Here is a 13579-nt window from a genome sequence, read left to right as displayed (position 1 = left end):
TATATTCTCAAAGGATTTCTTCCACAAGCATTTATTCTCCCAGCCGATCACCACCGAGCAAGGTTGGACTTAATGATCTTGGAGGTCTTTTCCAATCTTAATGATTCTATGATTCTAAACCTGCTGGCAGGGGCAGTGCCTCTGCTCCAGCTCCCAGAGTTAGGGAAGCTGGTGATTACCTGGTCTGCCATGGCATGCAGCCCTTCAACCTGCTGACCTTCCAGGCACCGGATCTTGCCAGCTCTTTGGGGAGCAGGCATCAGGGGTTTGGCAGAGCCCTGCAGACTCCTGTTCACACAAGTAGCCACAAAAACCTTGCCCAGGAGCAAGGACAGGCTGGGTCACATCAGGAGCACACCCAGCCCAGCATCCCATCTCCAATGGGCAACAGGCAATGCATACAAACAGGGCAATCATGCAACGTTTCCACTAATATTCTCTCACCCTCTGCAACGTTCAGCTCAGGAGGATCCTTAGCCAAGGTGGTCTCTCTGCATTTAGTAAACCTTGACCACTTCATTAAGTCCCACAATTCCATTTGGAAACCTGAGGATGGGGCTGTCCTGGCTGGCACCCCAAGGACTGCCATGCGAGCACCCACAGCACGCCCCAAGGTCTTGGGCTCGAGGGAAAGACCAGTGCTGTGTTCTGATCTGCTGCAGCTGGTCCCCAGAGTAGGAGGACCCCACAGCAACAGGGACTGGGGCAATACTGCATTGTAAGGCCACACCACTCCATGCTGCTGTTGGTGCCTGCTGGGAGTGACCCAGCTTTCCCCAGCATTGGAGAGGGAGCAGCTCCCAGCTTGGTCCTCAAACAGAGATGAGGAGGAGGAGATAGATGCAAGTCCCCCAGATGCCATAACCAGTGACCAGGCATCCTCATCACAACCCATCACAGACCCACAGTGGTGGGTCAGTCACATCATTACCTGCTCCCAGTCCTCTCAGTAATCCCTAGATTACAGAGTCCCCAGGCACATCTATTCTCTCATTAATCTCTGGATTAAAGTATCCCCAAATCGGCTTTGACGCAGTGCACTGCAAACAGCTGAGTTACGCTTTGCTCCTGCAGTGATCCTGGATTAGGCAGAAGGAGACATGTCTGTGGGTCCTTCCCACCCAGTGGGAGCACAGGCTCAGAGAAAGCAAGGGAGTTCTAAATACAGTATGTGTATAAATAAAAAGCAGAAAGGATAGGATTGTGTTTCGTAATGAAAGTACTTATCTGATAAAACAACTTCATGGAGGTTCCTGGATTAATTAAATCTCAATCCAGATGATGTCCAAACAGCAACTCACATCATTTGCGACAACAGAAATACCCAACAGCTCTTGCTCTAACCCAGCACTGGGAAACGCCTCACTTGGTGCTTTCCTGGGGACTACACACAGATTTTTAAAAAAGCCACCTCTGTACCACAGAGAGCTTGAGACAAACTGCCCTGGCATCAGGGTCCTTTCCTGCAGCAGGATGGCAGGGCAGGGATACAGACAGGAATGACAGAGAGGCAAGGGGGTTACAGAGGGAATAACAAGATTAAACCAGGAAAAGGAAATGAAGGCTTAGTGGTAGATTTCTCAACTGCAAAACCTATTCATTTTGGGAAACACTCCCCCAGGAGATTAAAGATTTGCCAGCGCATCAGCCAGTGCCTGGGGAAAGGGTGCAGGGAGCAGCCATGGGCAGCCAGGAGTGGCTGCAGTGTGTAATGACCATCCCGCCCAGTGGGCATGGCATATCCCTGAGGCCACACAGCCCCAGAAGGGTCAGCCCCATGCCTGCAGGGGAGAAGGTCCCTTGGCAGAGCCATCAGAAATCAGGAATGTCCCTCTGGAGGGGCCAGGGACCCAGCTGGCTGCAGAGCAGCCCCACACCATGGCCATAGGTACTCCCAAGGGTCCTCCTCCAACAGCACAACCACCTGGCCATGGCCACCTTCCCACACAGCCCAGGCGAGGCTGCTGTTCCTCCTCCCCGTGTCATGCTGGGAATTGTGGGTGCCAGGGCTGTGCCACACCTCATCCACAGCCATTGATGGGTCTGAGGCATTGATACCGTGTTAAAAGCCAAAGCACACACCCCAAAATGCAGTCCCCAAAATGCACACCCCACCCAAAGACTCCTGTCAGTGCCTTCCCAGAGCAGGTCCCCAGCATGGGGGGCACAGGGCACCCATCACATCCTGGCACAGTTCCTGTCTGTTGCATCATGCCAGCAAGAAGGGATATGTCTCTGTGTTTCCATGTGAAAGGGTGACTCCACCATGGCCATTGTGGGGTCAAGGCCTGAGGGCTTTTCACATGGAGACCAGGACATCTGACAGCATCGGGGTAGGGACAGAGCTGGACAGGGGAATCCTGTCCCAACAGCAAGGTGCCCAAAGGGAGACATGCAGTGCTGTGGTCCCGGCCACGCTCACAGGTGGGGGACAGGACAGGCAGTGTCAGCATGACCTTGGCCCACCCAGCCCTGCCACCAGAGCTCCCTGCCCCAGGGAGGGACCCACAGCCCTCGGGCCAGTCTGGTGCTCAGCATCCCTCCTCCATCAGAGGACACCTGCAAGAGTGCAGGTGTGCACAGACACGGAACACCAACATAAGGCGTTGTCCTACTGGGCTCAGCCATGACTGAGCTCCTGTCCCACCTAATTTTGCTGAGCACACAAGCTGGTCCCATGGCTGCTCCCTCAGGGCAGGGCTCATGGAAAGGGGTGTTCACGCCATTCCTCCCATTCCTCCCTCATTTGGAGGTATTTGTCCAACTGCGGACTCAGAGATGGCCAGGTAGACAGAACTGCTGCACAAAAAAGGTGACACCCACAGCCTGAAGCCTTCAGGAGACAGGCATTTTGGATCCAGCCGCTGAAATGGGCCAACTCGGGGTTGGGGGGAAAGGGGGAGGCGCAAAGGGCCCTTCTACATCTCCGGTAAGCATGTCTAAAAGTGGAAGCTACTCCAATGGTTGTTTGTATTCAAGTGTCTCAATTTGTCCTACTTTTGTCTGGGCGCTCAGCAGAATTGCCAATGAAGACAGATTTATGCAGCAGAACAAACCAAGCATATTTTCTGGACATTTTTCACATGAGATCTGCTGTTCCGGGGCAGTGCTCTGAGATCTGAGCCGGCATCGCCCTGGAACCCACTCACCCCGCTCCCTGCACCCGGTGAACCCTATGACATGGCCGGGGTTGTGCTCTGCACCTCAGCACCTCCACACTCACTGGCGACCCGAGTCGAATTAGCACAAGGGCCGAGTTCCTTCTCGGCAGTACTTGGAGCCGCACAGGAACAAGGCATTCAAGTGTGCACTTGTGAAATACCATCCTCACCCCACATTTGCATGAAAATACAAGACCTATTTAAGTGACAACACCACTTCACTAAACCAAATTACATAACCTGGCTTGTTCTCTCAGCTGACACACCAGAGACACCTTCATTTCCAAAGCAAGTCTGCACCTGCTGCACAGCGTTTGGAAGGATCTTTTTTTTTTTTAACCAGAAGACAGATTACCAGCCACAGCGTTTTAAGAATATGCTGCTTTCACATGTACAAAAAAATAAAACTGAATTACTTAAATTTTTTACCCACTAGCAAGGTCTACCATTTCAAAGTGCACTCAGCCTCCCTCTAGCAGAAGCACTGCATGGAGACTCAGGGGTCCTACACAGCATGAGGTGAAGAGAAATTCATAGCTGATACACAGCAATTAAGCCCCTCCCGTACTTCCCCCCCCCCCGTCCCGCCACCACAGCAGGGACCACCCCAGCCGAGTCGGTCACCAACTGCACAAAACGCCTCTGGCTGTTTCGTTTCTACGGGGGGGGGTTGCTATAGTTCACTAGTAGATGCACAAGGCTCTTCTGAAAATGCCAGCATACAGCCACAGATTACCAGACAGACTGGATCATATCACTGAAACCTCGGGTTGAAAAATCCCCAGACCTCCTGGTGTCACAGAATCACTGCGGGCTCATCTCAACCCTCCATCCCTCTCAACCAGGAAACCCAAGTACTCAGCAGGTCACAAACAGGCAGCTACAGCCTATTTTTTTATTTACTAGCTGTTGCAGCTGCCTTTTAGAATGCAGCAAACGGCAAACCCGTCCTTCCACGGCGCACAGCACACGGTGATGTGAGCCAGACGACTGCGAGCTCAGCCTCATCCTGGCCACACCACCCTCCTGGAAGCACCGGCTCACACCATCCCTCCCAGTAGAAACGTGCTGCCAGCGTGGCGTGGCCTCCACAGGTCCATCACAGTCCCACGGTGGGTCCACCTACCCCCTGGCCCCACGGTGTGAGACACCCAAGGGGAGGAGCAGAGCCAAGCATGCCCCCGGGCATCACCTCCCCTGCCTCGGGGGGCTGTCACGCCGAGCACTCACGTTCAAGCTACAAATAAGCAACACGAACGATCATTTTCTCACCAGGTATCCAAAGCTTTCCATTACTAAATCAAGCCAAAGACTTCCTAAACCCTCCTTTAGCCATGTGCTGGAGACATAAAATTCCCAAAGTCTGATCGTATGTTGGCTTCCTCTAAGCCTCAGGAGAACGACACAGTAAGGGAAAGCCTCTTTGGCTACTAATTAAGCTATGAATAAGCCTGTTCAGATCCTGCTATGGGGTCTGGTTTTTGAAACCTCATTGAAAGGGTCAGCGCTACCGGGAGGGATGGGGGGTTCGGTTTCGCTTTACAGCAGCGTCACTTTCCTCCCGAAGCGAGGGAGCAAAGGGAGGTTGTGACAGAGCTGAAGTCGACAGCTCTTCGGCTGCCAGGGAGGACAGCAGAGGCGGCTGCAGCTCCCTCCCCATCCCTCCTTCACCCCTCGCTGGTAGAGCTGCCTTTGTGGCGGCTGCGGCGTCATGTGCCGGGTGAGCTCACGTTCCGATGCCTGAACCGAACATGGCCACACCGTCTCTTCCACTCCCGAGCCATTATGGGAAACCACTTTCAAATGCACCATGAGCCTCACCGGGGCTGTGACATTATCCATGTCCAACAGCCTTGGCATCTACTCGCCTCTGCAACGCACCAGTCAGGATTCGCATTCCTTCCTGCAGCGGCTTGTAGGGAAAACAGCCCCGAGACAACTGTTCCATTCGGTGACGAGACCTGCCACTAGCGTTTGCCGTATTCCCGCACCTCACAGCGCGGCTCCAGCCACCTGCGGCACCGTGAACGCCCTCAGAGACTGAGAAAACCGATCTCGAACCGCGGCCGCCGCCCGCATCCCTCCGGCTTCCAGCGAGCCCCGCATCCCTCCGGCCCCGCGGGCTCCGCTCCAGCGGGAAGGGGTTGCGGAGGGGCCGGGACTCCCCTCGCTCCCGGAGCCGGAGTAGCCCGGCCAGGGCGCGGGGGCTCCCGGAGGGGCCCGGCGGGGCTGGGGGCTCGGCAGCCGGGCGGGAGCGCGGGGCTGCGGCCACCCCGGGGCGGGAGACGGGAGAGGCTGCGCCCCAAGCGCTGCTGCGGACGGCTCTCGGAGCCCCGGCTCAGCCGGCCCCGCGCCCGCCGAGGGACCGGCCCGGCCCGGGGGAGCCCACCCGGCGGCACCCAGCGCTGCTGAGTCACCGGAGCGGCTCCGCCGCGCCCGCACCGACCCTCCGGGGCCGCCGCCGCGGGGCTGCCCGGCCCGGCCGGGGGCAGCGGTGCCGGTCCCGGGACAGCCGGGGCGCGGGGAGCCGCGGGGGAGGGAGCGGGGCGATGCGGGGCGATGCGGGCGGGGGCCGGGGCCGCTGCGGGGCGGCCTCACCTGCTGCAGGCGGGCCGGGGCCGGGGGCTGCGGGCCGGGCTCACCTTCCGTGGCATAGCTGTGGTCTCGCAGGAAACTGCTGCTGATCTTGCGGGTCTCAGCGTCCTCCTCCATTGACGGCGGGCAGGCGGGCGCGGGGCGTCAGCAGCCGCAGCCGCGGATCCATCATCCCCCCCCGCGCCCTGCTCCGCGGCGGCGGCCGCCAAATGCGGCGGGGGGGGCGCAGGGGCGGCGGTGCCCGGTGGCTCCTCCCATACGGCACCGACCGGCACCGCGCGGGCGGGCGGGCGGAGCGCGGCGCGGCTCAGCCCCGGACCCGGGGGATGCTCCTGCCCGGGGATGCTCCTGCCACGGGATGCTCTTGTGGCGGGACGCTCCCTCCTGCCCGGGGACGCACTTGCACCGGGGACACTCCTGCCCGGGGGATACTCCTGCCCTCGGACGCTCCCTTCTGCCCGGGGATGCTCCTTACTGCCCGGGGCGCCACTGCCCCTGGGAGAAGCTCCTCCAGCTCTCAGGCAGAAGGACCGCTGCTCCCTGACCCGCCTGCCTCAAACACAAGATTCCAGCCGCCGGATGACACCGGATTGTTTTTTGGCAGGACCACAGCATGTGAACTCCGGGTGACCCAGGACAGGGGATGCAGCAAGGGCCACGGAGGTGACCATGCCAGCAGTGCCAAGGGGTGTGCCCATGGGCACCTGGCCCAGGCTCACCCTGTCTCGGCTGTGGAAGGGGGTAGGGATGCTCAGTGACTTACGGCTGTGAAGATCAGTGTGGGTGGGGGGATTGGTGGCATCCAGGGAAAAGGATGAGCACAGGGGCCATGGGAGAAGGGAGGGCTCTCCTAGTCAAGGTATACCAGGGCTGTATTCTGGACATATCATCTGGTGCACGCCAAAGGGAAACAATTGCTCCTTAGGAGGGTTTTGTGTCTTGGCATAGTCCAGGAAGAAGCCTTGGCACTGGCTGAGCCACTGGCAGACAGGGAGGAAACTCACAAGGAGCAAGTTCCCTCAACTCCTGCAATTGAAGTTGGAGGTAAAACCCAACCTCAGATGTCCCCAGCCAGGCAGCGATGTGCACACGGGGCAGCTGTGGGGGAACAGGCATGACACCACACTCTCACACCAGCACCCAAACCAACCCACAGTGTTCCCTCTGCCCCCCACTCTCCGCTCCCCAGACAGCTGCTGAAGGGAAACATGCATGGACACAGCCTGGGGTCTGACCCAGGCCTCCACCCCACAGCACACCCCTGCCCCACACTGCTGCCAAGACCCACCTCAGCACTGCCTGGGTTCACTCTGGCCAGGAACATCATCGGTGCTGGGCACTGCCTGTGCACATGGGCACAGGCCCCGTGGCACCTCTGCACTGTGTGCCCACCTGGCCAGCACCCCTCAAGCCCCCACACCACGGGGCTGGGGTCCGCTGCAGGAACTGCAGAGCTCAGAGTGCCATGGCACAGGAGCTGCTTGACAGCCCAGGGCCACATCAGTGGGGAGTGTTACTGTTCATGGAACTGGAGGATGCAGAGGGAATGGACAGTGGATAACATTGTAAGTACAGTGGTGCACTGCAGAGCATCTCTGAGTGAGAAGGCTCAAGGACTCCAGCACATCCAGTACGCAGGTGTTGTGGGCATCACCCTACACTGCACCACCACCCTACACTGCTGCACCACCCCCCCACCCCCCCCCCACCACAGCCCCCACACCATAGCACCGTCACATGCCTTTTGGAGGAGTGTGTGGATCCTCTCAGATGAGAGGCAAGAGAGAGGGAAAGCTCATTCTACCCATGTCATGTCCTTATGAGGGAAAGGTGAATTCCCAGGCCCACAGCTGCCTGCCTCCCCAGGACGTTTTCTGACACGCTGTCACACAGAGGTTGATTTAAGGCATTGTAAAATTGCACCTTGGAGAACTCTGGCAATTACTCATATGCATATGCAACTTCAGGATTTGTCAGTCAACCACAGCACATCATAGGCCACTCATTAATACAGGGATTACTGATGTGACAAGCCAGAAGCATTCATCAGACAGGCATGAGCCTGAAGTCTCCATGCCCAAGCCTTTACTGAATTATGCTGGAATGTGAGTTACTTGCTATAATCACCAGGCACATGTGTAAGTCAACCAAACACATTGTGTCTGAGGCTGAGGTTGCTCTCGGCGACAGTGGGTGAGAGACACAGGTTACTCTGAATTCGTTCCCTGTGACAAGGCACAGGACCTGGCCGTGGTTTCACAGCACAGCACAGAGATGTGTTGACCAAAGCTCTCCTGGAGGCCAAAGAGAGCCACAGCATTAACACTGTGCTTGACAAATAACTTCTGTGCTGCTGACAGCTCCTCGTACATGCGACAGCACAGGGGACCAGACCTGAACATGACACCAGACACCACAGGACTCAGAACTGCTGCTGGCTTTGGGCAAGTCAGCTGACACTTCTGTCTGTGGTCTCCTGTCTCCCAAGGGAGAGGAAAGGCACGGACCTCCCACAGGGAAAGAGAGAAGGAAAAGGAAGATTCAAACCACACCACAACACTACCCCCAGGAAATGGGTTCCCTCTGCCTACGAGGTGTGTTTGCCCACAGGTGTCCTGTAAGGGACAGGAGCAACTCCAGAAAAGAAAAATAGAGATGAATTTTGAGTAAGCAGTTGTTACCATATCACCTCCTCCTATCAGATCTCAAATGGTAAACCCCAGGCCAAAGGCAATGCCCAGGTGAGTAACAAGCCCCTGCAACACCCTTGAATATCATAAACAGAACCAGTGACCCCCTTCCCTTCCTTTTCAGCAGATTCTGTTTTCAGTGTATTTCCGTTTTAACAAGTGCCAAGTCCTTTCTCCTTTATTAACTAGAAAAATTATTCTCCCCATTGTGCATGAATTATAATTATGTATTCATAAGTCCTGCAAAGTTTTTCAACACACCGTATCATTTAAACACATCCACAAGCCACCTGTTTGTTATGCAATGTGCATAGGAGCTGCATCATGAAATCCATTTATTCTCAGCTTTTTAAAATCCAGGAACGAGCCTTTACAATAACTAAAAGCATTAGCTGTCCTAAGCAGGAATCCATTTGCAGATTAAATTCGCCAAAGGTCAGCTTGTAGCTGTCACTGTTTTCCAAACCCCCAGGTGTCCATCATGTTCTGTACTTTGACATCTCCTGAAGAGCCAGGACACTTTCCACTCCAATGATTTTTGCTTCAATTAGAGGTTTAAGAGCTCCATACTCAGGTTTCTGTGAGATCTAAACTGTGTGTGAAGAATAATTGAATCAGACCTCCGATTTTATGCTCGGCGCAGAACTTCCTTCACCTCATTTATTTTACCCTTCCATCCATGAGCATTAAATCTATTTTCCTAATTACTGCTCTGGGTTAGAACACTACCCTCATCTTTTAACCATTATATATAGGCAACAAAATTTCTTTTAAACCTGTAATAATTGTTTCTGTTAGTTAACTGGTCATTAGCACAGTGCCATCAGCAGGGTGCCAGCTTGTTGGACAGTGCCAGAGGTCAGCCTGCATGGAGAAACACAGCTGACAGCCTGTGCCCACGGCGTAGGGGACAGGGCTGGCAGTGAAAGCCCTGGTGTCCTGTGCTCTGCCTGCCACAGGTATGTGGGCAGCACAATGACCTTGGGCCATGGGCAGACACTGCTGCCCTGGCTCTGCCTCTTCCCGTGGCTGGAACATCCTCCTGCTCCAGGGTGGGACAGGGAACCGCTCTCTGAAAGTGGTACATGCTGCCACCCTGCAGGATCTCAGATTTGTAGACTTATCAAACTATGGACCAACACAGGTGGTGGGCAGCTCCCTCTGCACTAACCAGGTTTGCAATGCTTTAACTGAAAGCCCATCTCTGTGCAGGAAGGGAAGCCAGGGCTGGTGTGACACTTCTTAGCATCTTGCACCAGAGCCAGCACCTGGTCTATGATCTGGGTGAAGGTCATGGCACACAATTAGTATTCTGAGAGGAAGAGCACTTAAAGCCCTTGTACAATTTCTCTCATCGTGTCCAGTTCCCAATGTGTTCCGAGTCCTTCAGCTCGCAGATTCCAGTAGACACAGCACTTTGGCTTCACAAATCTGAGAAGCTAATTATGCAGCAAAAATGCGTAATTACACTCCTACTCTCCCACATGTAATCAGTGTCAGCCAGCCAGGCTGGTGGCTGGCTGGCCCATATTCAAGGGACAACCCAAAAGGGAAAGGGCTGCATCAGGACAGAGCCCCCCATGCACACACTGCAGGGACCCAGAGCTTCTCACCATCCCCAGTGCTGAACACGTCTGACACCACAGGTGCAGTGTTCCTGGGGTGGCCAGAGACACAGACAGCAGGTCAGGAACCCTGCTCTCCAGAGGACCACAGACACTCAAGTGCTTCATATCTGGTGGATAAATATTACCCCAGCAGCAGAGCTGAGAACCCAGAGAGACCAATGCTCCTCACTTCCAGCCCAGGGAGCCTGGGGAAGGCTCAGGAAGGGCATCAGCTTGTCCCAGCCAACAAAGACCATTCCCATCCAGCCATGCAGGGTGGGTGAACCCACTCTAGATGAACACTTTCCTGGTGAACGCCTTGTGTGGGAGGACAGTCTTCTTCCCCCACAGACAGAGCACTGGGCTGCTGCATGGGAATATCTGCAACCCCCACCACACGTTACCATCCTCACTGAGCCCCTGCACACTCCCCACTCTGCTCTGGAGCCCTGCCCTTGTGCTCCTGCAGCACAGCAAAAGAGCTGACTTCGCTGCACTAAGTCAGTTTGCTTCTCATGTTTTCTCCTGTAAATCACATAAGCAAGCTAAGGAAGCCATAACCCACATCCAGGGTGAAGTTCCAATCACAGGAACCTTAATTAGCATGACTTGAGGAAGACCAATAATTTACCAGATTAAACCAAGATCAAAAAAATTGGGAAGCCAGGTTGCATGCAGAGGGCAGGCTGAAGCCTTCTCCTTCACGAAAGACAGAGAACAAGGGTCAGGACCTCGGGGCAAAAAAGGGAAGAATCAGTTCATTGAATGCAAAGTAGGCAAAGACTTCTGCCTCCCAAAGGTTGTATGATAAATTGATCTACTTGGCCTTGACCCCTGCTGCACTGTTACGGGTGCTGGTACAAGCTGTACATGATTAACAACACACCAGTAACGAGCACTGCCACGCACCCAGCCCCGCTCAGGGAACAGCTGCTCCCCAAGGGCTTTCTCTCCTGCCTCCAATTAGACCAACCAGCTTCTGCAGCATTTTAGCAGCCCTTTCTTCAGATTCACTCTTTCCCTACTAAGCATTTTAATGCCAGGCTTTTCTGAAGCCCAAACATCATCTTATTCACTAGATCCCTCCTATCATGCAACAGCCACCTAACTGTGCAACTGCAACACAACCATGGTGCTTCCAGGAAAAACTTGCTATGAATTATTTCTTACTCTACTCTACAGACGATCCAGACATAACATACTCATGTCTTCTATATTATTACTGAATTATATTATTGCTAAATACACTACAGAACACAAGTGATACCCCAAAAATGAAACGAGGCACAGAATATTTCATGAGGGTCTGAGACATCAATGTCTTTTAAAGGATACAGTGTAAACTGTTTGTCACATGTTCCTCACATCAGAGATATAATTAGCTTAAATACTTACACTGTAAATAGGATTTGCCACTTCTGAAGATTAAGGCCACATGCTACAGCATCGGAGCATCTGAACCAGAGGAGTAAGTTTTTGCTTGAAAACAGCTACTCCGAGCAGTGCTGCAAGTAAGGCCAGTCCATGTTGGTGTTCTGCCTGCTCCTCGGGGTTTGGGTTTCACCTGGAGTAACAAACACCACCGCAGGTGACAGTGGAAGACCAAACCTGACAGGCATTGGTTGGGTATCTGGGAGTGAAAGACCATCGCAGGGCACCAGTGCAGGTCTCCTGGGGAGCACTGGACACAGAGCACACAGCCCAGGTGCAGCCACCACATCACACACACACCAGGTCCTTGCCCTAAAAGGCTCACAGGCTGCTGCAGCCAAATGTGATACAAGAGGTAAAGATGTTGCAAGAGGACACTGGAACATCATTCATGAGAAAACCATGAGTGGAAACTGGGGTTAGGCTGAGTGAAGAAAAAGTGAACTTTGTCATGCAGTGTATTTACACTGGGCACTCAGATGGGATATTATTTGTGCAAATAACTATTTAGCATTTATTTCTGTTAAATTAGCAATTAATATGCAAAATTTTGTGTGGCCCCAAAGATGGATTTTATTTGAAAGGATGTATATCCATGAAACACCAACACATCCAGATCATTGTGCATTGTGTTTCCTAAACTGAATTACTCCATGGCCTTCAGTTAATTTGAATGTGTCCCACATCAAAAAGTAATGAAATCATAATATAAATTAAAACTAGGGCTGCCCACATCTTGCAACACAAGCACAGTAAATTTCACAGCACTGTGAACCTGGAGCTGGGATTATTACTTTATAAAAATCATCGTTCTCATCCTCAGATGTCACCCAGCAGCAGCAGAGTGAAGCACACACAGATGCAGCCTGGCCACCCTTGCGAAATGGAAAGCACAAGGGCTAATCAGTCAGACAGGATTAATTCCCCAAAGAAAAGGAAACTGGGTGACTGGCAGAGCAGCACTCCCAACCTGCACAGGGATTAGCTGAAGTTCCACAACCATCAGAAGGACAGATGGGGACCCAAAAAGAGGCTGGTGGGAAGTGCAAAACGGGATATGGCAAAACAGAGCCACTGCTGGCTGTGATGCTGAGAGCCGGGGAATGGAGAGCCCATCAGGAGTGATTGACTTGCCAGCTGTTTCCACATTCACGGGAACTTGTCAAATTTTAGTGGTACTTCACAAAGCAACAGCAAACTCAGGCGAAGGGCCTGCCCAAATAACCGGGTTTCCCCTGTGCTGCCCTGGCAGAGGGGCCCCGTCTGTTGGCAACATCCCACGACAAATCACGTCTGGAACCCAGAGAAGCGCTGGAGAGCCAGCCCGGCTCACGCACGCCTCAGTTAACCCAGAACATGTTCTAAGCATGAAACCATTCTGGCCTGGGGAAAATCACAAGAAGTCATCACACCATGCTCTGATTCACCCGCTGCTCTGGTACCTACAGCCACAGGTCTCATGAGCACGGTGGCGCTGCCACAAGCGACAACAGCCGCGGCTCCAAGGGGGCCCATGAGCCTCCCACCAGACCCAGGTGAGCCCAGGGAGCAGTGTGGGAGCACTGGGCAGCTGCAGCCTGGGCTGGGAGCCGGCAGGGTAGGGGTGCACCGTGCTCTCCTCACGGCTGCACTCTCCATTATGAGATGATACAACACGTTATACAAGATCGTCCTACAAAAGAGCTCCCAAGGAGCAAACCTTTCAGCACACAGTTCGTGTGCAAAGCATCCAAGCATTAATGGAGCATCAGAGAGTGCTATGCTGATCCTGTTCAACATTTCTTATGTGCACATAGTCCTAGGTCCAGTCAGTAGTACTCCTCCTTGACTCAGAGCCGTGAACAGGGAGCGGCCGACATGGGAGTGCCTGTGGCCCTGGCTCTGCCCTGCCCAGCCCTGCCCTCCACCTCACCCCGGGTCAGTCATTCGTTCACTGTGAACACCTGAAATTCAGCATTCCAGCTTTACCCATCATTCCCAGGGCTGTGCCTCCTCCTCCATGGGACCTCCAGGTGCCTCCAGCAAAAACAGCAGCTTGGGAAAGGCAGCTCTGGGATTAACTGGGTCCCCATCCCTAGATGGGCCCTGGGACCCA

At 54.1% G+C, this 13579-nt stretch overlaps 1 protein-coding gene across 2 annotated transcripts in view; it reads right to left on the bottom strand.

Annotated features, from left to right (window-relative positions):
- Positions 1 to 13579, bottom strand: part of PPP2R2B (protein phosphatase 2 regulatory subunit Bbeta) — a 66655-nt gene that overhangs the window by 40570 nt on the left and 12506 nt on the right. The window contains exon 1 of one of the 2 annotated variants that reach the window (XM_017823004.1): positions 5804 to 5950. The exons of the other annotated variant lie outside the window; for it this stretch is intronic. Coding sequence (XP_017678493.1) covers positions 5804 to 5873 — 70 coding nt within the window. The 5' untranslated portion in view covers positions 5874 to 5950. Of the gene's footprint in view, positions 1 to 5803; positions 5951 to 13579 lie in introns of those variants that run through there. 2 annotated transcript variants of the gene reach the window in all.

Source organism: Lepidothrix coronata, unplaced genomic scaffold (assembly GCF_001604755.1).
Source record: "Lepidothrix coronata isolate B3197 unplaced genomic scaffold, Lepidothrix_coronata-1.0 Scaffold100, whole genome shotgun sequence".
In the NCBI taxonomy this organism is placed as follows: Eukaryota; Metazoa; Chordata; class Aves; order Passeriformes; family Pipridae; genus Lepidothrix; species Lepidothrix coronata.
The sequence above is the reverse complement of the archived record's forward strand: the minus strand, read 5'-3'. Positions and strand labels throughout refer to the sequence as shown.